Source organism: Colius striatus, chromosome 25 (genome assembly GCF_028858725.1).
Source record: "Colius striatus isolate bColStr4 chromosome 25, bColStr4.1.hap1, whole genome shotgun sequence".
Lineage (NCBI taxonomy): Eukaryota > Metazoa > Chordata > Aves > Coliiformes > Coliidae > Colius > Colius striatus.
This window is the reverse complement of record NC_084783.1, coordinates 1,000,010-1,024,013: the sequence shown is the minus strand read 5'-3', so window position 1 is coordinate 1,024,013 and position 24,004 is coordinate 1,000,010. Positions and strand designations below refer to the sequence as shown.

The 24,004-nt window shown below is 48.9% G+C and overlaps 1 protein-coding gene across 5 annotated transcripts in view; it reads right to left on the bottom strand.

The window, feature by feature from the left end:
* The window catches only part of PTPRS (protein tyrosine phosphatase receptor type S), a 154,349-nt gene that overhangs the window by 67,623 nt on the left and 62,722 nt on the right, over positions 1-24,004 (bottom strand). For all 5 annotated transcript variants that reach the window (XM_062015199.1, XM_062015202.1, XM_062015201.1 and 2 more), the window contains exons 3-5: positions 13,273-13,418; positions 12,225-12,366; positions 3,790-3,978 (exon numbers count right to left, since the gene is read on the bottom strand). In XM_062015199.1, coding sequence (XP_061871183.1) covers positions 3,790-3,978; positions 12,225-12,366; positions 13,273-13,418 — 477 coding nt within the window. The remainder of the gene's footprint in view (positions 1-3,789; positions 3,979-12,224; positions 12,367-13,272; positions 13,419-24,004) is intronic.

Here is a 24,004-nt window from a genome sequence, read left to right as displayed (position 1 = left end):
CAGGCTCTTGGCTTCTCAAGGGACAGAGATGATCTGAAGGGTAAGGGTAGGGGGGAGCTTTTTCCTTCCCCATAGCCGATGGCCTGTGACTTGCAGCTTCCACCTGAAAACGCCACCTCTCCCCTCTGAAAATGCCAACAGCCCTGTTAGATGTGAAACTCCAAGACCTCCTGCAGGTGTGAACACAATTGTCACAGGTCCAAGGTACAAGCTGTGGTGTAATTGGGGGATTCCAGGACAACTGTTGCTAAGATACAAAAAAAAAAGGGGAGGAAGGAGCTCTGCAGTGTGAGGAGGTTCATATTCAGCTGCTATCTCTTGATACAGGTGGATTAATTACAATGAGTATTATTCTTTTTGTAGCCTGCAATACCCCTGCAGAAATTCATTAAGAGGGCAGAATATCCCTACTGAAAGAGTTAGTAGAAGAAATGCACAGCATGCCTCTCAAGAAGCTGTTACAAGGGGATTAGTTGAAAGGGTGAGGGTTACAGATCTGGACATGAGCAGGTTTGGGGGGTTTTGTTTTGGTTTGGAGGTTTTTGGTTTGAATTGAACAAACTTACCAAAGGTCTCTGAATGTTAAAAAAGTAGGAAACACAAAAAAGAAAAAAAAAAGAAAGTCTGTTATAGGCAGTTATTTAGAACACAGGAGACACAGACAAGACACAAAAGGGTTCAGCGCTTCTGTGGCAGAAGGTGGCTGCAGGCTGTCATCCCCCCTAGGTGGCATGGCTGAGCAGAGGACATTGGCTTCTGCTTCAAACATCCTGAGACTGCTTCCATCTGGGTGAAGCAGAAATAGCCATTTCTCAACCACCAAGACCACTTAAGCTCTGAGATAACCTGGGTCTCTAAGGCTGAGATGGTCACATCTGTCTAAGGGAAGCAGGAGCCTAGAGAGAGGTTCTTCCCCTTCTCCTTTCACTGACAATTCAGCTTCTCATCCAGCCCAAACTCCCAAGCACTGCAAGATTTCTTGTTGCTTGGAAAGTTTATCTGGAGATGGAAAGGAGAAGAAGAAATACTGGGCAGAGAAAACCCTGTATGATTGATGACATAGCTCCAGCTTCCCACCTGAAGACCCATCAAGTCCTGGGTCCCTGGGATGATGTGAGTACAATGACCACAGCCCCAGAGGTCTATTTGCATTGCTAGCAAAGCATTTAGTTTTAATACAAATGAGAACCAAACCTGGACACAGCTACCCAGTTTTGCAGAGCTCTGTGTGTGACATTTCACTTGTACCTTTTAATGAGCTACTCTGCATGTTTGCCACTAACTCACTGATTGATATCAACTCAGTTCTTAACATCCTTTGAAATAAAGGAGGATCGTGATGACTTCAGGACAGAATCTGGGTGGCTGTCCTGTCCAGCCTACCCCTGTCCCAGGCTCCATCAGGGAGCAATGCTCAGTCAAGTCTTCAGAGATAACACAGTTGCTGGCTTCTAGGATAAATCTATCAGCACAAAGTGCAGAGAGAAAGTTGTTGTTTAGCACCAGGGTCCCTCCTCCTCCTTGCACTCCTATTCACAGAGGCTTTGTCAAACACCCCTTAGATGGGTGTAGTTGTTAATCCCCAAGGAGCTGTGCTGGAGTCATACAGATGACCTGTGGGTGGAAGACACTGAAGGTCATAAGCAGTGTCCTGAAGCATCCAGTGCCCTAATGTGTGCTAGTGCCATGCTCCTTAAAACAACTCCTTCCCACTGACTAGATGATCTCTAAAGGTCCCTTCCAACTCTGTGATCCTGTGACTGTAACACAGTACACATCACATGGTTTGCATTTTCCCAGGCCTTTGCATCATGGAACATGAACATTTTGAAAGGCCATGAAAGTAGATGAAACAGGGGAACAGGGAGGCCCTGACTGCCCAGGAATCTGCACTCCCTTTCACACAAGCAACAGGTTTGTGCCTGTAAGGACAACAGGGATGCTTCAGGCTTTCACCAGCTTACTAACTCAAAGCAGCTGTAAATGAGATTAATTCTCAGCAGGTATCTTCTGATTTATCAGAAAGGCCAAAGGTTCACTCTGAGGCTAACAAATTCACTGGAATAAAAACACAGCACTCAGGTGGCTTTAAGGAAAACACCAAATCAAACCCAGTTAAAGAGTACAAAGGCATTCTAGCAAGATGATGAATGTATTAAAAATAATCTGCCTCTGCATTACTCACACTCCAGCTGATGGCCACAGAGCATGCTGTAATTCCAGTTTACCTCTCATTATTTATGCTGAGTGGTTTTCTTGATTTGCATTTGCCTCAGCTGTTAGGATAAAACAGGCAGGTCAATCTCATCTGTGTGTGTGGGATTCAGCAATCCATTCTAATTCAACAAAGCAGTTTAAGTATCTGCTTGTAAGTTTGCTTCACTGGATAAGGATGCATTTATGCAGGTGTAGGAAAGCTACACTGAGCTGGAACTACACTGAATCCTTTCTGCTGGTGGCCCCACAGTACTAAAAGTCTTCAAATAGAATCTTTGTCAAACAGGGTAAAAGAAAAACCAGGTGGTTCCATCCTCTGATGTTCAGCTCCAGCATCACAGCAGTCAGAATTGATCCCCTCAGAGCCCAGATGCAGTCAGCTCTCCCTGCACTGGCTGACTTGTCAAATGTCTGACACCAGCAGAGCAATCCCAGCTGCTTCACTGAAGCCTCTGGTCTCCCTTTGTTTACAACAATGCCATTCTTCTGCCAAAAAAAGAGGTCTCTTGAAAGCCCTCCACCTTGCTTGGCCCAAAGGGATGCTCAGAGTAGCTGATGTGACACTAGTGCCTGCTAGGTCCAGCCACACAGACATGTTTTCCCCAGGCTGGGTCAAAGCAGTCAGTCCAAGCAGCACTGGAAAAGGATTCATTTCTCTGGTTAGTTCTTCTGTCAAAAGGTAAAACTTCCAAAGCTTGTTTCATTTGTGCAGCTATCCATGGAACTGCTTTACCAGTAGTATCCAAAACCAACCACACCTGTGCCCTCCTTGCACACAGACACACATTGTCACTCAGTGAACTGGCAGATTTGACAACAGCTCCTGAAACGTGAGCATTGGGAGATGTCACGTAGACACACACACAGAACAACAAACATAAAGCAAACAAGAGAGACAGATGGACAAGCAGATGGGGAAAGATGGAAAACTGACAAGAGCCACAGAGCTGGGGTACATCTGTTCATGGAGATCCACTCCATGGGCAGTGCCACTGAGCACCAAGGGGTCACTCCAGAATGCTCACAACTGCTCTCCAGTGATGACTGCAGGGACTTGATGCTGGAGGGATCCTGCAAGAGCTGCTCTTCATGGAATCAGCTTTGAGAGGCTCAATTTACACCAACAGGATCAAGTTTTGACAGTAGGAGGCTGCCTGAGCTGTGGATCCTGTACCAGGTGTGTGTGGCCTGAAAAGCCATGTCTGCCATAGCAGCTCTTTCATCCTTAACCAGTTCTTGGTGTGAGGAGCAAACCCTCAACCCCCACCCAGTCCCCAGCTCTCCCTGAACCACGTAATCCAGTGAGCTGGTCACAGTGTCTCCTGGATGGGAACCAGCATCCCTTCTGTGACTCCCTTTACATCAACTAGGCAGTAGGGAAGGCCAGGAGGATGGGGTGGAGGGGGAAATACTCCATCCACACTCTGGGTAAGAACAAGAGTACCAAAACCAAAGCAAACCTAATGCCTCAAGCCACACCAGAGGGGCCTGTGTCCATCAGCCCTGCTCCACAAACCTCTGAGCAGTCTCTTCAACGGCTCAAAGTCCTTCAGCCTCACACAGAGACCTTACCTGATCTCAGTTGCTTTATTCTCCCATTGCTGGCACTGGGGTCGACAGGCAGGAAATCTTTAAACCAAGTGATCTCAGGGTCTGGGTTCCCACTGGCAGCACAGAGCATCGTGGCTGTTCGGGTCCGCTCCACCACTTTCAGCTGCGGCCCCATATCAATGTTTGGGAAGCCAGGAGGTAACTGGTCCTCTGGTGGTAGAGAACAAAGGGAAGGTGGTTAAACTCCTTTCCAGGGACTGGGGCGGCTGCTGGAGCTGCTGTTGGATGGAATACACTAAAGAAAGCATCAGGTAGACTTGCTGCCCAAGACTCTGGGCAGTGCAATTTAAAACAAGGTTACAGTAAACAGTCCAGAAAATACATGATAAGGTAAAATTTACCAGACTGGCTGTGTCAGGTGACTATTGTAACACCCCACAAGAAGATTTTACATCTCAAAGCCATCTATGAAAAGCCTTTGGGGCACAAGAGTCATCATTTCAAAGTTTATCCAGGTCTTGCATTGAGTCCCTCTGTCAGGTAAGTGACTGGCACTTGTTTGTTCTCTCAGAAGAAGCTGTGCACACATATGGTCAAGATGCCTGCACTGCAGAGTACAGTCTAGACAGGCACAGTTAAAAGGAAGGGTTCATCTTCCCCCTCCAAAACCCCCTCAGTATGGAACAAGCTGCACAGGAGAAGACAAATGGAAGCGACTCTGCGAAGAGTCCTGTCAAAGCCCCAGTGGAAACAAGGAGAGAAAGGAGAGGGAAATATCACCCAGCTGCAGTTAGCAGAGGAGACACACAGAACAACAGCAAGTCAAGTGCTGTCAGACAGGGTGTGATTTTTAGATTTATTCATTCAGAGTGCTGCTGCCCTAGAAGGAGAGATGTGGCTCCAGCACCTAGAAGACAGGCTCAGCTGAGCCTCCTCCTTCCTCTGCATTCCTCCTTTGCCTCTGCTAACGAGGGTGAGGAGGCCAATCCCAGCTGATGCTGACTAATTTGTGATAACTAATACAAAACTCTTGTGCTTCCCCCATAATCTTTGTCATGACCTCTTAAGTCATGTGGAAGCTTTGTTATGCTGGCTGATCCAGCTCAGGAACATGCCATTTTCCTCCTTCCCCAGGAAAGCAGACTCTGGGGGAGGGCAGCTTGGAGGGAGGATGCTGGCACGGGGGTGAGACATTATAGGGATGCTCTGTCACTTCAAATCACGGCCTTGGGAATCTATAGCATTGAATGCATCCCCAAAACAGGTGAAGGAACAGAAGGGAAATGACACAGAGGATGTTCAAAAGGTGGGAGTTTAAAAAAAGCAACATACATCACAATCAGTCCCCCATGGAAACCAAACTTGCTCTCACAGTGACAGCAGAGATGGAAACCTTTGCCTGGGTTGGGAAACATCCCAGCCAACTGTAAACACAAGAGCTGATTTCCTACTGCTGCCACATTATGGATCAGAAGAGATGGAGCCAGAGTATGTATGGCTGACCCCAGAGATGGTGGAACAAGAGGGAAACCTGGTGGCTTTGCCATGGTGGATGCCTTTTCATGTAAGAGCAAAGCAGAATTGCCAGAGCCCAGGACTGCTCCATGTGAGCTCCAAACACAGCATTTGGGTAAGAGCTGTTCCACACTGCTGTGCCTCACACCCAGCTTCCAAAAACCTACAAAATTGTGAAGGCAGAGCTAAAGGTTTGTGTGGTGCTCAGATATCCAAGCCCAAGAAACTCTTGTCTCATGCAGTGATTAACAGTGCACAGCTACTCCAGAGGAGAAAAGGGTTTAAATGCCTCAACTGTGTGTTTAAAAATGTGCATTGTTTCCTTCCTCTGACCACTGTTGGAGAGATATAAAGGATCTATTATGACTCACTGGGGAGTGAAATCTATTAACCACACCTCCCCTCATGTGTCAAAGGAATCTGACCACAAACAAAACCTTGGACCACTTCATAAAGGCTAAAGTGATCCAGGTCTCCTAGTACAGACCAACTCACATTGGGATAAACATACAGTCACTCTGGTGCACCTGCAGCACCTCTGAACCAGGGTATTGCACTCTAAATAAGCAACAGAACCATCCTTGACCAGGGACTGAGCCAAACCTTGGAGCTCTCACTTCAGCAGGCTGTGCTCGGGCATCGCAAGAGTCCCCAAGCAGCGTGTGCTCCTGCAGATCACATGTGCTGCAAAACCCCAGCCCCTCCAAGAAGTGAGCTCAGGACAGAGGGGCCCTGGGAATTGCTTTGCCTTTGCACAGCTTTCAGCCAGGCTTTTCACGTCATCTTTTTCCCTTCTGCTATTTAACCAGGCGGTGGTGTGTTGTTAAGGAGCCGCCGAGCCGCTGCCGCATTGGCTGCAGATGACATCATTATTGATCACTGCTTTTCTCCTGCTCCCTGGTGATGCTGCTCCACCTGCCTCCAACCTGCCACCCTTCATTTCATGAACCAATTAATCCAGAGAGAGAATAACCCCCTTGACTGGCAAGGTGTGAGCGTGAGTGTGCGTGTGTGTGTGTGTGTTGGGGGAGGCAGGCTACAACTATTATTACCGAGTGTTCCTAATTAAACAAAAATGTTAATCTTGCAGCACAATGTGCAGAATTCCTCTGAGTTTAATTAAAACAACTGTGACTAGAGGCGTGATCAGCTTGGAGGATCAGATCAGTGGCAGCAGCATCTCTGAACATCACACATTGCACCGATTCAGGCGCTCACGTTTCCTTCGTGCCAGGAAAGCGAAGCTGCCCTCACCCCCTAACAACTGCATTCCCTGTAATCATGCAACTGCAGCCTCAGCTCAACCCCCACGAGACATGCACACACACACCCTGCCACCCTTCCCATCAGTCCCCAACCAGCATCCCAAACCTGTTGGAAATGAATAACTGAGGAGTGGTTTGGGTTGGGAATTCTCTCTTCTCGAAGCAAACTGCGAGAACAAAAGAACTGAAGATGCTTCAAGGGCACATCTGGGCAGCTGCCTGCTGTTGAAAATCATGCCAGTGTACACAGGAAAACGTTTTCATGTGTTGCACTTGCCATATTAACAGAGAATCCCAAACACTTTGCTCATAGCTGCTCTTAGACTGAGCTGTTTAAAGCCTCCCCACCCGCCCCCGACAAAAGGCTGATGAATTACCTCAAGGCCACAGAACAAAGCAGAGTGAGAAAGAAAAGAGGGATAGAAGGAGGCAGAGAGGGAAGAGAAGAGCACTTGGGTGTTCATTTAGAATCAATCCTACCAGAAGACACTCACTGTGCTGGGGAACAAGCCTGGCACCAACCTGGGCACACGCGCTGGCACACACGCGGAGAAAACAAAGCTGCTGCGAACGGGGACCCCGGCTGTCTCCTCCCTGCTCGAGGAGGTGGCAGCTCTGTGTGCAGATAATTAGCTGTGCTGGAAATGAGGATGAGAGAGGCAGCTAAAGCAGGCATTGCTGCTGCTCTTTTTCCCGCAGGGTGTGCACGGTTGTTTAATAATGTAGGGAGCAGGGGGTGTGGGCCTGTGCAGACACTCTCTGTTTGCGATGCAGAAAGCCCCACTGAGGATGCTGCTGGAGTGAAGATGAGTGATTTTTTTTGCCCTCCTCTAGAGATCACAGAATCATTTCAGTTGGAAAAGACCTTTTAGGTCATGGAGTCCAAGCCCTCCCCTCACCCTGCCAAGCCCACCACTAACCCATGGCCCTCAGCACCTCATCTATGTGTCTTTTCAATATCTCCAGTGCTGGGGACTCCACCAGCTCCCTGGGCAGCCTGGGACAGTGCTTAACAAACCTCTCAGTGAAAAAGATATGCAGCCCAGCTCATGGATCCTGGCTGGTCTCTAAGCAGTCAACTATCCCCCACCTCAGGGTAAAAGAACTAAGAATACAGAGATGAGTGACACTAGTTTTAAGCAGAATCAGGATCAAAATCCATCACTCCTGGAAGTCATTCCCTGTTCTTTTTGTTAAGCTTATGGACATTTACAGCTGTCCCCTCCCCAACAGGTCTCCTGCCATCAGGCACCTTGTGACATTACATCAACAAGCTACTTCCATCAGTGTGTATGTAGCAGTGTCTTTGTTATTTCACAGACAATTTTAACACGTGGAGGAGTGTCAGCAACACACTCTGGCTGCTGATTCCACTCCTTTTGCTCTGAGAGTCTTTCCTATGAAAACAGTAATAACCTAAACCAATGTTATTAAAATGTTGCAGGCTTACAGACAACAAGCACACAGAGATGAGTGCTGGGTCCCTGAACAGAGCAGGTGACACACTGCCTTCCCTAAACTAACGTATCCCCACGTAACCTTATAAAGGCATCTGAGTTCAAATCACTCTGACACTATTCATAAGCTACAGGACTAATCTGCTTTCAGCATTGTCTGACTGTCAGGTCACTGCAAGGAAAGCAAAAACCAAGTCAAGTTTGAAGAAAGAGTGCCAAGAATTTTCCAAGAGGCAAGGTAACAGTTGAGAGGGGGCAGCTCCTCCTGACCATGTGCTGCTGTGGGACTCGATGCTTTCTGCTGAGCATCCAGAACTGATCTCTGTTTACCTTCTGCTGATCTAAAGCCAGCAATTACAATCAACCAACAAACAACAGGGATCTTGCTAGGACTTTATACATGCCCACAGCAGATGTCCTCTTGGAGTAGGAAACGTGTGAGGAAGATTTCAGGACAGAATTGTTGGAGAAGTGTATGAACACTTTATCAAAAGAAATCAGCAGGGAACCAGTAGAAAAGGCAGTTCTCAAAGTGCATCCACAGCAGCCTGAATCTGGCAGTGTGTACCACACACCTTCCACCTCCAGCAGTCATCTTGCCTCAGCTTTCCAGTGACTGTGCAGTAATTGTCAGGAGCAGACAGCACTGGGCAGTACAAAGGGAGAGAGAGATCAGGGCACAGTGAATGTTCCATTACACTTAACTGGATCAAGTGCTGGTTTTTATGGGCTCACGTTGCATCTCCCAACGACTCACAAAGGGCAACCTCCACAGAACCCTCTGTCTCAGCTTCAACAGAGCAAAGGACTGAACCAGCCTCGCCCCTGCCTCAAATCCAGCTTGTGCCTCCCAGCAGCAGAGGCAACACAGGCTGCAGCAAGGCTCCTGTGTACTCTGAGCCCACTCAGCTGCTGACAGCACAGGACAGTCCTTGGCAGCTTGAGAATCTCTGTCTCAGGCTACTAAAGAAGTGGAGAGCAAGTTTAATCTGCATGCAGGAAGCAATAATAACAAAGCACATCTTTCCTGGGAGTGTGGAGCTTAGAGAAATGATATCGACTGGGAGTTTGGGTGCCTGTGCCAACAAGCTTCCTTTCTGCCTAAGTTATAATGCAAAATGACAGCAGCTGGAGTCAACAATAACTGGATAATGCTTCCCAAACACACTTTCTTGCCTTTTCTTCGGGCTCTAAAGGAATCAGGCTTGCAGGCACCACGTTGAGCCAGCTGTGGGAAGAACAGCAAGTCTCCACAGCCCTATCACAACTCAGATTCCTTGAGAAGCAAAGCAGGAAGGACAAATAAAGCAGCAGAGCTGGTGTTAAGAGACTTTGTCCCAGTTGAACGGTGTCCATCACAAGCTTTGCTTCTCAGAAGGTCCCAAAGGTTTCTTCTCCTACAGCTTCCTGGTCTGAAGTGAAGGCACGTGGATTCCTATCAGTCTGATCCAGGAGTACTCATGTGCATAAGCAAAAAGGGGTTGACTCTCAATTATTTACTTCAGCAGCTGCATCTAGTGGAGAAGAATGGGCCTTTTCTCTCTTTTTGTTCATGAGAATGTCTTCACTGGCGTTGAGGCAATCCTGTAACTGCTCATGCATGTGTACAGCAAGAAGCTACACACATGCACGCTGAACTGTGATTAGAAGAACACAGACAAGCTGCAGAGTTACTATTCTGCTATCCTACAAAGTGTGTAAACAGCTGGGGCCTGGGTTTCCATACTCCCCAGTATGCCAAGGTAAGAGCTCCTACAAACAACAGCTCACACTCAGCTCCAGGCTCCCCCATCTTTATGCTAAACGTTAGCTCTGGGAGTGAGAGAAGAGAGACAGAAAGGAGGAGGAGGAGGCCTTGCAAAGAAAGACAGAAAAGACACAGAGGAGAGTGGGTGAATGCAGAAGTGGGGAGGAAAAAGAGCAGAATAGATGCCAGTGAGCTAACTTTGTCATTGTGGAGATTAGAGGATTTGTGCTTGGTCCTTTTAACTCTCCTGGCACTTAAAAATGCAGATAAAGAGACGACAATCTTTGCTGTGCAAAAGCTAAGGAAAGATTAAGGATGGAATCACTCCAGCTGAGCAGGGAAGGGGAGGGTATGCTATAAAAACTGCTTCCTTGACGCTCTTCAACAACATCTTGGCCCAGGCCTGCAGCTGACTGCTGCTCCCCCACATTGCATTGCAGGAACTGGGTTCCCTGGCTGCTCTTGCCCAGCCAGTTAAAGGAGCTGCTGAACAAGGGCCTATTAGGCAAACAGAATAGGAGTGCTTGTGAAAGCAGCACAACACAGGAGCAAAGCACACAGTAATAACCATGTTCTGGTGGGATCAGCAAAGTGAGTAATTAGTGAGGCAGTGGGGAGATGGAGCTCCTGTTCTGTCATCTGCCTCTCGGTGTGACATGTGTGTGATGCTCGTCCCAGAAAGAAGAGCTGCAAAAAGACACGTACAGAGCGAGCCTTGGTCCCCAAGGACTGTCACTGAGCTCAGCTCATCATCTCCCAAACACTGCAGCTCTCTTTTGGTGGAGAGTGCCTTAAAAATACACTTCAAAAGAATCCAGGGGATTTGGGAGGGCAGCAGCCACAGGACAACCTTCTCTCTTGCTGCTGCTTGCAGCAAATTCAAGGGGTGGAAACTTTGACCGTGGTTCCAGGGACACTTCTCCCTGACTGTCACAGCTCCCAAGGAATAGATGGGAAGAGATGTGATTAAGGCTCCCCAGCCCTCTGTGGTAACACTCCTGCCACAAAGCACTGTTCCAGTCTCCTGACAGATACATCCCACCACGTACTGCTAACAGAAGGCTCAATGCCACGTCAGGCAAAGGAGCAACACAAAGATTTAAGTGCCCTTACACAAATCTGTCAGGCATGGCTGGACCATGGGCCTCCAAGCTCAAAGGCAGCCAGCATCTTGACAACACAAAGCCTGCCAGGTGGGCAGCAGAGGGATATTCCCAGCTCCAAGGGGATGTCAAGGGCTTTGCCCCGTGCCCTTTCTGTCTGTTCTTTATTTACTGCTGTACACTGGGGGTTTGCACACAAATTTTGCTCTGCACTAGTAAGGATGTGCTCACTGTCTGTTCAAACAACAGGATTTAAGATGCTCTTGGAGGGAACACTGCAACTGCTGAAGGAAAAACAGAACTACCACTTGGCCTGATGAGGAAGGCACACTGACTGGAGCACCCAAAACTTGTCAGCCATGCTCACTGCAGGAATAATGGCCCTTACTGCAAGCACTCTATCCAGCAGCCCATGGCTTTCCTATAGCACCTCCTCCTGATGGTTTCATCAATAGCCAAGGCTCCCAAGCTAAACTCTCCTCTGGAGCTGTCAGGCAGCTACTCCCTGTACCTTTCTGCCAGGATCACTTGTACTGCCCTGTGGTTTGAAGAGAGGACACCAGGCTTCTTTTCCACTGAAATGGGTGAGTTTTAGCAAGCAGCCTGGCTTAGTGTTCTCACAGTGATTTTACAGATCTCTGGGGTAATAACAGTAAACATCCAGAAGCATCCACAGCAAGAGCATATTGTTCCCTCCCCTACATCAAGTTCAGGAAGCATATTTCAAACAGATGACATGAAGGAGGCATCCATGTAAACATCCTCTAGAGTGGGGACAAGTGGAAAAAAGAACCAGAACAAAATGGAGAGGTGAAATGTTTCCTTGGAGAGTGCACAGAGCAAAGGGCCCCTGGAAAGAGGGAAGATAACCAGAAGGGCAAAAGAGGTATCTTGCCCAAGGGAAGAGGTTGGCAGTGCTCCCATGCAGATGCATAATCATCTGGGCTTCAGCCCTTTAAGTGATTCCTCAGTGAAGGTTTTTTGGATGTCTGGATGAATGGTACTACATTTCTGAAGAGATTGATGGGGAGTTTCTGGTGCTGCTCATAAACCTGGGGAAGGAATTTTTGTTGGAAAGGCAAGAAGATCAGAGTGCTGGGGTAATTCAGGCTGGAAGGAATCTCAGGACATCATCCAGTCAAACCTCCTAAGCCAGGCCAGTTTCTCTTTGTTTCCTGCCCAGCAGTTTGATGACTCTCTCTGGCAAGGTCAGAACAGACAGGTGAGAAGAAACCAAAAGAAAAAGAGGGCTTTGTGCCCTGGCCATGCATTTCTGAACAGCCTTCCCACCCATCTGAAGGAAGGGAGAAGCTGAAGGGTCCCTTCTCCCCTGGGACACTGACACAAGACAAGCAGGCATGCTCTTTACCTCGGAGGACAGTGAGCTTGGCATGGACAGTGACCTCCCCATGAGGGTTCTGAGCAACACACTCGTAGATGTTCTCGTCTCGGGGAGTCCGGAGCGGTTGGATCCTCAAAACAGCACCAGCACTTTCATCAAATTCAATTGTCTGGGGGATAAAGGGAAAGAGAGAGACACACACACAGGGTAAGGCTCCTGGGGTTGCAAGTAGAAGGTTCATTCCTGATTCTAAAGGAGGCACTGGCATATATATAAGCACACACACACTCACAAACACACTTCAGCAGCTGTCCCACAATCCACATAACCAACATGGTCAACTGGCCAAACTTGGTCTGTGACCACTGACCCACCAAAACTGCTACATACACCTCCAGTGCTCTGAGAGAATGAGCCATGCTGACAGTGTGTGGGGTGTTGAGAGTACAACTGTGATAAAGGAGGAGGAAACAGACCAAAAGAAAACAAACCAAAAATGAAGCCCTGCCTTGTTCGTCCATCTGCACGGGCAGCTGACACCACAGAGCTCCACTCAGCCCACAGCTGCCTGGCAGGGCTGAGTCCCACGGCAAATTCCACTGGATGACCTCCTAGTCCTTGTTCCTCCACTCTCATTTCTATCTAAACAATGCCAATTGCTTGGCTCTGGTTGCCAGCAACTGTACTGTTGAGTCCAGGCTATCCCAGGGTTAAAATAATGAGCCATGGATGGGTATGAAAGGTGCATTTACAGAGCTGAAATACCACCAGCTCAGTTGGGGTTTCTTAGAGAAGGAAAAGGCAGCTTTATGTTGTACCCCAGGAGGGGAAAAAAACTCCACAAAACAAAAGAAAAAACTCCCCTAATGTGAGCCAAGTTCTCTCTTGCTTTGGAACAAACCCAGCTGTTGACATGGCCAAGAGCTTGCATTTCACTCCTCCTGTTAAAACTCCTCCCCTTCCAAACCTCTTTATTATCAGGTCCGAGAATAGCCAAAGAAGAGCATTAGCTGCTTTGTGTCAGTCTCTCCCTCTTCACACATACCCAGACACAGGTTTCAAGGACACCTCTTACCTCAAACCTCTGAGAGTTCACTTTCTTCCCTTTCTTGTTCCAGGTGACTCGTGGTTTTGGGTCTCCAGTTGCTTGGCATACGAAGGAGGCCACCCCTCCTGACACACCAATCTGATCAACAGGTTTTTTAATGAACACAGGGGGACCTGAAAGGAAAAAAGAAACATCATCACTGGCACAGGACAGACAAACTCTGATCCCAAGTGAAATGAAACCTCTTGGCCTTTTAGGAACAAACAGTCTTTACCTCTGTTTTACACACGAAGAAGCTACAGCACAAAATGATCCAGAGCCTGATCCTGCAAAGAGATTTGAGTGCCATGACGTTGCAAAGCCTCTTTTACTTCTGAAAAGTGGACTTTTAAACTGCTTTGCACAGGGGAAATGGCTCTTGCAAAGCCCATCTAACAACCATCACCAAAAGCTGGCAGAGCTGAAAACAACGTGTAGAAATACTGAACTGCACTCTGCAGATCTGAGCAGATGAAATGCCAGGGAACAGGGGAGATTTATAGGAATATAACCAAGGCATGGGCAAAAGGTGGGAGAAGGACCATGAAATAAATGGAGCAGAAACCTGGCTCATCTTAAGGATGATGGTGTGAAACAGGCTGATGCCAGTGGCTTCAGGATGCGGAATCTCCTTGGGTTGGAGCGCTACTGTTCCCACCTACAAATCTCTCCTCTTGTTCTCACTGGTACATTTACACAGTAACATGTATGGAACAGGCAAGCTGATGGGATATAGCCCAACAAACAAAAGTTGTGATCATTTCAAACCAGTGCAGCTGTCAAGACCAAAAGCATGGCAGTCAGGACTGCAGTCTGCTCCTGCTGCTTTCCTTTCCACTCTTCTCATCATGAGACATCTGAGAATAACATGAAATTCACACTACTGAACGAAGAAGCCAAGAGCTTCTCAAACTCCTCTCATAACCAGATGCTCACAGGTGCAGTGATGCCTGAACAAACACACTCAGAGCCTGGGGCTGCATTTTAGCCAGCCTGGACCCAAAGGATGGACACTTGAGCTCACAGCACCTCTCTCATCCCCTGCCACTGATCTCCATCCATTGCTGAGTGCCTTCAGGAGCAGCTCTGCAGGGAGGGAAGAGGATGCTGGGATGGGCTTTCCAACCACGGAGGGCTTCAAGGGTCTTCTCATGAGAGGAAGATGAGGCCAGGAGTGTTTGTGGAGAGCCCATATGGCCTCTACTCTCAGGGAACCCTGCCTCCATGCTCTAACCTGTTTTTCTTGCACACTTTCCTCTCATCTAGTTAGTTTAAAATTTATTGAAATATTTAAATCACAAGGCCACAGCTGTGTTCAAATAAAATCACTCAGATCATAAAGTTGCCGTCTGTTATTCTTGAGAAGAGTAGACTACATGACTCTGAAATGTGTGTATTTATATGTACATATTCAGAGTCTATCAAATCAGATGTAAACAGCCTACCAAAGAGCTGAAGAAGAGAACAAATCTCCAGGGTCTTTTAGGGGTCGAAAGACAAAAGGAAGCATTCTCCCCTTCCCTGCCTGGTGTGGCTAGCAGTATATAAATAAAAGCCACTGAGCAAGCTCATGTGATGCAATCAAGCATTTGTTTCCATGCTGGAGGTAAATACAATTTGCTGGAGCTGTTTACGTCCCACCCAATGCTGTGTGTACAAAGCACCGCATTTATAAATACCCAGATCTATATTTAGAGGTCAGAGTCTTCTTTGCAATGTGGCAGCTAAAGGTTATCAAGCAAGTCCCACTGGAGGTACTGGCACTGGGGAATCTGTCTCCTATCTAAGGCAAAGCCAAAGCTTTGCTTGGGGCTAATATATAAATGCTCACTCTGCCCACAACCTGACTTCCTTCCTCTCTCAGCCTCACTTCAATACCTGAAGAGCTTGCAGAAGTCAATTCTGAAGGTATAGCCAAAACCATCCATGCCTCTTAAGAACACTTTATTGATGCAAGCTCATTTCCTAAAATAAAAGTCCTTAATAATCCTTAATGTCACATATACATTTAAATGGGTGCAGGCAGCATGATGAGAGCACAGCTGAGGAGAAAAATAAGGTTCTATTTCTGTCCTGAAGAAAGAGACAGTGCTCCAAAACACGGTGAACTTTGAGTCATTGCACAGCATCTCTTTTTGGGGACCTCTGTTAACTCACAGTGTGGTAATGGGGGAGCTCAACAGCTCTGTGAACAACTGCTTTCCTCAGCTCACTGCGATGCTCAGCTGCCTACAACAAGCTCACTCTTAGACAGCAAAAGAGACAAAAGAACCAAACAAAAATCCCCGTCAAACAATGTATTTGATTTTGCTACTCACTTGGAAAACTGGTGTAAAAATCAAAGCTAAATGGTTGATTTTTAAATTGCCTGAATCTCTGAGCTTCAGCCTTTGATTCTCCCCCCTCCCCTCCCCTCCTCCACCAAATCATTCATTGCACTCTCCACCTATGCACCCCCAGTCACTGCAGCACTTGTCACTCCGGCCCACGCCAATCGCAGCACCAGCCTCTCTCCCCTCTGGGAATCAGAAAGGCAGTGCTCTCACAGGCAAGGTGGTGATGACACAAAGCTGAAACAAATTCCTACATGCTGCGTGGGATGGCCACAGCTCTGCCGTGCCAGGTCCAGCTTGCAGTGAGAGATGCGCTCAGAATTCAGGCTGCAGCTCTGCAAATTGCTTTGAAAGGATCCAAAAGCAGGAGCAAGGTGCCACGTGAAAGAGACACACTGTCAGCCCACTCAGAGGGGCTCATGGGTTTCCCCTCCTTTGCCAAGATTGCAGGACCTCCACTTCAAATAAAGGAAGAAATACATATCAATCAGAGACAGGCAATGTCCAGGTGACACGCTTACAGGCCAGGAGATTTTATATCACTGCCCTCATAGAGAGCTGAGAGCGACTCAGTGTTGGGAAGACTGAGTTTGAGCTCCACCTGGGTCCACTGGTCACAAGAGGTTTTTCTTTTCCCCCTTTCTCTGCTTGCAAGGCAACAGAACCTGTTTTATTGCAGGTTCCTTGAAACAGGAATGGAAGAACCTGGAGCTTAAATGAATTTCCCTGCTAGGAGAGGCTTCCTGCAGGGTCTGGGTCTCCAGAGAGAAGGATGAAAAGATTGGATGGCTGCTGTGTACCTGTGATTCTTCTCTACAGCTTAATGGAAAGCCATCAAGTCAAACTGCACCTTTCACTCCTGCCCACTGCCTACACACTTCCCCGAAGCAACAGCCGGGGCAAGTGGCACTGGAGAGCTGCCACAGAGTGTAAAGCAGAGACACATCCACCATCCATCCCCTGCTCTGGGCATGCACCTGCAGAGATGGGCACACACACCACTTCCACACAGCTCTGCCCCTGCCCTGCGTCCCCAGCTGCTGTCGAGGGCATCTGATGGGACCATGTGCCCATCTTCCCTGTCACCCCACGCAGGCAGCTTCCAGTGGCGTCACTCTGCAAAGCACAGGCCCAGAGAAGCACGGGCGGCACCGGCATCTGTGAGGAGGGACGTGACGCACATTTGCTGCTGGGAGTTGCTGAGTTCTAACACAGACTTTGGGAAGAAGTTGTGAGGTGGTAAGGGTGGGGTGTCCTACTCATCCTGGAGACACACACACACACCCCCCAAGGAGCAGAGCACCCACATACATGGCTGCACACCATGGCAGCTTTCCTCACAGAAAGGGAAAACGCTGCTGCCTCACCTCTCCTTCTTTCATGTGACACCAGAGCAGAAAAAGTTCTTCAAATGCAGTCATATATATAAAAACCACCCCCCATACATCTCCTTGCTAATGATACACAGATGACAAAACAGTCTGAGAAGCTTTACAGCAAGCAAGCTTGAAAGATGTAGGAGTAGGGGGGAAAAGGAGGGGACATCTCAGCCTTTAAACTCAAATGTCCCTCGGGAACTGCTGCCATGGTGAATAGTGGGTGATGGACGAGCAGTGAGGAAGACAGGCTGGCCACCATATGCCTGTCTAAAACATCAAAAGCCAAAGACAGAGAATGGGACAGAGAACCCAGAGGTGCTTTGAGGGGTGTGAGCAAGGCAGGAGCACAAACGGGCTTAACAGATCTGAGCTGACAGCTGAAAGGGAGCGGGGTGCAGAGGGAAGAAAAAGCACAGTTAGGAACATGCACCATGGATCCTTCTTCCTTGGCTCCTGTGAGCCTGATCTCCAGGCTGAGGTGGCTGCCCCTCCTGCCAGCACTGCAGATGGGTTTATGGAGGGACAAGGATGCAGTTAGCCTCGCAGAGCACACCACAGGGTAGGAGCAGCTCTCTCTACACTACTCCTTTATGCTCCAGCCACAAAATGAGAGCCTGAAAAGCTGAGGGGAGAAGTCTCGCTGGCTCAGCCTAGGCAGTGAAATGAAGCTGTAACAGTGCAGAAGGCTGTGTAAATCCAGCGTGGCAGCCAGCAGCCCACTCCCCAGCCGCTCGTTTCAGGGAAGGTCACTCAGAGGTAGCCTGAACAGAGGGATGAGGAGAAGTGGATCCTGATGGGGAAATATGCACCTGCCTGGGCCTTTCTGAGACAAAATTGATTCTCCAAGCATTTGATGCCAGTCTCCAGATCAATACCCTGCCATCCTGCAGCGGCCCGCAGCCAAAACGCCTCGGTGCTGGCTCAGGAATATGGGACAATTTAGGAAATGGATGGGGTTGGCCAACAAGGGCAGACTAAGGACAGGCCCTTGCCCCTCCAGCCTGCTCAGGATGAGCACATGAATACGGCCAGAACCTGCCCTACACCATGAAGCTCTTGATATAAACCCCTCAGTCCTGATAGGCACAGGACTATCCTCTACCCCTCTGCCATGGGGGGAGAGAAAGCCCTCCACACTGCTGCCAAAATGCCTGAGAGACTCAAGTGTGACTTAAACAGCACTTCCAAGCTGCAGCCCCTCAGCTGCAGAGCAGGTCTGAGGCTGAAGGTTGGTCTCACAGGGTGAGAGACAACGTGCCCACCTTGTCCCAGCTCTCACCTCCAGCCCCACAGCAGGGACCTGGTGCAGATCTTTGATGGCAAAAGTTACCTCTGTGCTTAACACTCCCCCCTCTGCAGACCCCCCTCGCCACTCCCAGCAAAGCACCTCAACAATGGACCACAAAGACAGACAAACCACTTATTCTTTCATGTGGCCCCAGCACAGAGAGCAGCGTGAGTCTGGCTGAAAGGGCCTCTCGCCCACAGCGGCAGCAATCCACGGAGACAAAAGAAAGCCAGCTACAAAACACATCTTTTAAAAGGTTTTGCTTCCATTTGTGGTGCCCCAGGTCCCTGCTGTCAGCACTCTGATGGAGGCCCACACGCCGGTCCCGCTGACCCACACCAAGTGCTGGGTTTCAGCTCCTCCTTCACTGGTGAGTAAACACTCATTATCCCCCACTCTGAGGCATGGAGGGGGCTCTTTGCTGTACCTGAGACCCACCACACACACTAAAGTAAAAGCAAGAGCACAGCAGGCAGGCCATTTTCTTGCCCAGCTCATTGCAGTCTTCCTACGGGTGTGCAGGAGCCATCCTGCCCACCGTTCCTGGTCGACCTTCAACACACAGCACCGTGGTGCTGAGCCTGACATTACCCTGCAGAGCTGCCCACCCTGAGAGTGTGCCCATGACACAGGAGAGATGCAGGGCACCTTAGCCAATGCCAACCTCCATCTTAGCTCAAAAATCCCGGGCAGATCCAAACTCACCCTCTGCTGTGCATACATAAGCACACACACATCTGCACCTCTACCTTTCAAGAACAAAGGTAAAAGATGAGACCATTAAGCCATTGGTGGTTGATGTTATTTTGCTGTTAGTGTTAGCATGCCCCAATCTGCTCTTCCAGGTTCCAGATGATTCCCATAATCAGGATTCAGATCTCTCTGGCTCTGACGCAAATCCAGCCGACCTTGGGCACTCACCCTTCCCCACAGCCCAGGCTGCCACACGCAGCGCAGAGGTGACAATCCTCATTTCTCACACCTGCCTGCCTGGCTTGGTCTAGACACTACAAGCAATTTAGAGCAAAAGATGGTCTCTGAACAGATCTGTGTAGCACTCGACACCGTAGGTGGTATTGCACACAAGTACACCCTTTAAATATGGTCACAGAAACAAGAAAATAACCACCAAAAGAACCCCTAAATCACTGGAGACACAACCCAGAGACCTTCTTCAACATGTATTTCTTGGGGGAAGACACAAAAACCCAGAAGCCAGGCAAAAGCTTTGCAACCTCCCAACAACCAGGTTCGAACAGGGACACCTCTCTTCATGATTTCTCACCCCTCATTAACTTCAAGAGCAAGCAGGAAGGAATCCCATGTCATTCCCACTGGCATGCAAAGGGTTAAAACACCAACTTCTCCTCTTCCTCCTCCCCCCTTTCCCTTTGGTTTTTTGGGCTGAAACTTTCTGCTGATCTAGTGAAACTCCATCTCTGTTTTTCACAGTTGCTGACAGGCTCACAACCAGAAAAGAGCACAAGGTACTCCCCCAACTACAGCCCTGTGGGTGGCTGTGCTTTCATCCCCCCCCCTAAAAACCTCTCCAGAAATGAGATCTGGGTCCAGCCACGCACTGAGCATTTGTTTGCTGGTTTAGGAAACGTGTTTGACACACAAGTGCTGCTGTGGTCTGCTTGAATGCAGGAGATGTGTGTCCTGCATTTGAGGGATGGGGCTGGGAGTGCTGAGAGGCTGGATTTGAGGGATGGGAGGCATGGCCAGAGGAGCAGAGAGACAGCTTTGTCACACCAGTGAAAGGGAGAGCTAAAGATGGGAGCAGAGGGTAGAAAGGGTGGGAAAATCAAGAGGGAAAATGCAAGAGAACTGGAGCAAGATGGAGAAGAGGGAGGTGGAAAGACAGAGCAAGGAAGTGAAGATTAGATAGAAGAGACAAGCCATGAGGCAGATGAAAACAGGAGAGAGCAGCCAAATTTGAGACAGATGGAGAGTGGGGAGCAAGAATGTGATGTTTGGAATGGGAATGTGTTCCAAAGCAGAGGCACTGGGGAGCGGGGGAGCTTGTCAGAGGGGTAGAGGCAAGGAAGACGGCTCCATCATTTACATTTCTCTTCATGAGAGGAGCGAGGGCTGCAGACTGGGAGCAGGACTGATGCAGGCTGTGGAGAAGGTTCTGTGGAGACACTCAAGATTGAAAGCACCCCTTGGAGAAGTTCCTGCAGAGACTCTGGTCCCCTTGAAACCCAGGGGTTTACTGACAGATTGGGCACTTTTCTTCCCGAGGGCCGTTTCTCAGTGCCTCACAAATAACATTCAAATGAGAGTTTTCTGACAGAACAAACAAACAGGGAGTGAATTATATTCCATTTCCTTGTCAATAACTTCTCCCCAACCCAGTCGTCTTATCATCATAAAAAGTCCATTAGGCAGTAATTGGGGAGGCAGCAGAGCACAGGGCTGGGCCGTGGAGCAGGAGCACGCTCGCTCCCCAACTGGCCTTTTCTGGGAAGGCAGACAGGATAATTATAGGCTTCAGACAGAGACTTCCTCTTACTGTCAGCAGCTCTTGGCTCCCTTCAGGGAGATGGGACTGGCAAGGTTGGGGAAAGGAAGGTAAAAAAAAGATCAGGGACATTTTTTGTTCCCAAGTGCAATGGTTCCACCTTGCTGTTCTCCTGCTGCTCATGCACCAAAGGCCTCTCCTGCCTCGGGAAAGCTGCTCCACACACAAGTGAAGGCAGGATTTCTCCCAGTTGGATGTGAGGGAATGTCACTTGCAACACTACCCCCTCTCTCCTTCCCTGCGAGGCCCCAGAGAAGGAAGGAGAGCAGCGAAGGATGCAACTCAGTCTGGGATTTAACAGAAGCAGAAAATGGGTGAGAAAGACCAAGAACTCACTTCATACAGCTTTACCCTACTGGCTTCCCAACAACCCCAACACACGCTCCTCTGCCACCTCTCTGCACCTGCCACCTCCCACCTTTCCCCTCAGCCAGGATGACACACACCCTCCATAGGCAGCACCATCAGCACCATGCCAAGCTGTTCTTGCCATGAGGTTTGTAATTTTGAGGATCTGGCACATCCCATGCAGCCTTCAGGCTCCTGTTTGCAATGCAGTCAGCTACAGACCCTCTGGAAGAGAAGGTATGAGCCTGCAGCAGTGGAGGCAGGATGAGACTGAGGCTACTGAGATCTATTCCTAGTTCTGACACCCAAGGTGAGAAAAACCACATTATCTTGCCTGCTGGAGGGGAAGCAAAATCCTCCCTTCTGGTCTATTTAAACTGCTAGTTTTCAGGGATGGGACCATGTCTTATCATATGGAAACAGCAGCTAGTATGAAGTCATCCAGCTTCAGCAGGGCTTCTCCAGGCTACCACCGTACATCCGTATGCATGGGAAGGATCTGCCTTTCCCCACAGCCCAAAGGGGATCTGTCACTGCCACAGAGCAGTCCCTGACTGGCACCCAAGGAAAACACTCTCCCAGTGGCAACTTATGCAAATGTTTGTAATGATAAGCACACAGAGGATGTGAATAGAGAGCTGTCCCTGTCCTGTGGGAGAGAGATGGTGCTCTGAATCACCTTCTTCCCTCCCTTGCTAACACAGGAAAACTGGCATCTGGTGTCTCAGACCCGAAACTGCCCCATGCCATGAGAGCTGTGGCGTGGTGGAAGCCTGGAGCACCACGTGGGCTTCAGTTTAATGAGTGAGAAATAAGGGATTAACAGTGGGGGTGAAGGGATCTGTGTTTTGGCAGGAGAGCAGAGCAAACGTGGCAGGCAGACGGTGCCCAGCATCAGAACGGGACTGTGCATGGAAAGGATGGCAAAGAGGCAGCATTTAGCAGCACATGGACTCTGCACAGGAGCAAATATGAGCTGGAAAGTGCAAGACTGAGTTTGCTTTTCAACACATTCTGTGGTCTCACTCCACAAATACCCTCTCCCCATGCTTCAGCTTCCCCATCTCCCTTCTAGAACAAGTTCAGATGGAGGATTCAGGTGTACTAACTGCTTCTCTCTCTGCTCACTGACTGTGTCCAGCACAGGGTGGTTTCAGCCTCCCTTGCTGCTACAAATCAAACTGAGAGGCAAAGGAGCAGGTTGTTGGTAATGCAGATGGACCCCTGGACAGGACTTTCATCCAACTTCTGGCATGACAACACAGTGCCTGGAAGAAAGCTGTTCCTTATGACCAGCAAGAGCTGGAGCAGACATGCAATGCTGTCATGTAAGATGGCAGGCCTGGGATCAGCTGCTGAAGATCCAGCAAGCACAGAAACACATGAAGCCTCAGCAACGTGGCAGACCAGCACCCTGGGGGTACACAAGTGCTTTCAATCAACTGCAACAACATCTCATTCCATATTTGTCCACAAGTCCTATAACAAGGCATAATAACCCAGAGCAGAGCAAGAAAATCAAGGAGCTATCCTGGCAAGTTAATGAGGGTCCATCAGTGTCATGACAGCAATCCCAGATGGTTTGCAATCAGAAGCTGAAGGCAGGGAGCTCTCCCTCCCCTTGCCATGTTGTGAGGACAGCTTCTGCTCCAGCCATGTCATTGACATTGGCATCCTGGAGAAGCTCAGCTTACCTTCTACCTACAAAAGACACTGCAAGAAAGAACTTGGCTCTTTATTCAACTTCCACTGCTCGGTTTGAGTCACTAAAGAATCACTGAGTCTATGGGGAATACCAGAACATGAAAAACCATCTCCTGTGGGACAAGTCTGAAGAAGAAAAAGCTTAATGAGCACAGATGCCAACTCCTGGGGGGCCATGCCATCTTAATATAGCCCAGCAGAAGTCTTCAGCCACCGAAAAGTGACAGCAGAGTCAGCAGCAATGGGGAAAACAAACTGCTACAAGCTTCTGCATCTCATGGTCTTTCAGGAAAAGCACAGTGCTGGAAGCCCCAAGGATGTGACCAGGGAGATCAGTTCTGATCCTTGGTTCAGCAGCATGACAAAATGTAAACACAGAGCTGTGTCCCTTGCCTTGCACTGCCAGCTCAGAGGGGCCACAGCAGGTGAATGATCCCCATTTGGTACCTAATGCAGGCCTGTAGGGACCATCTGGGGATGAAAGGCACACCAGGTAAAGAAAATACAGTCTGATAAAAGCTCTTCTCTTTTACTCTGTAAACAAAAGCTACAATTAGCTGCTGTCTGCTTCCTTCTTTCAGGCAGCAGAGGAACTCTCCTGGTCTACAGGGAGAGGGCAGGGTACAACTCCCAGAGCATAGAACTTGGGGTATTTTCAAAGGCTTGTTACCTCCTTCTTATCTGACTTCTGGTAAGAGACTTTAGCCCACATTTTCCACGGCACAAAAGGAGATTCTGGGTATATAAGCTTAAAACACCTTACCCTGGGTCCTAACAGTATATTGTGAGCTTGAATTAGCAGTTTTGGGACTGGAATGTCCATGGAGCTCAAGATGGGAGAGAGATCTTGAAAACAAGAAATCAAAGCCTCATAAAGCCACAACTACTGGATGAGCACAACCTTCAACAATCATGAACATCAGCCTCTGCCACACGAGTCGTGACAATTTCTGTCTCTGAACCCCAGCCCCCATCGCTCTGGTTTGTGAGGGGAGAATCCAACAACAGCACTGAGAAGTGCCAGCAGTGGGAACCTAACCAATTCAGCTTTGGGATAACTAGAGAGTCAGTGAGCCAGGGAAAAAAGAGCAACAACACATGAGAGAGAGGTGGAACCATGGAAAAGCAGCAGCAAGGACCC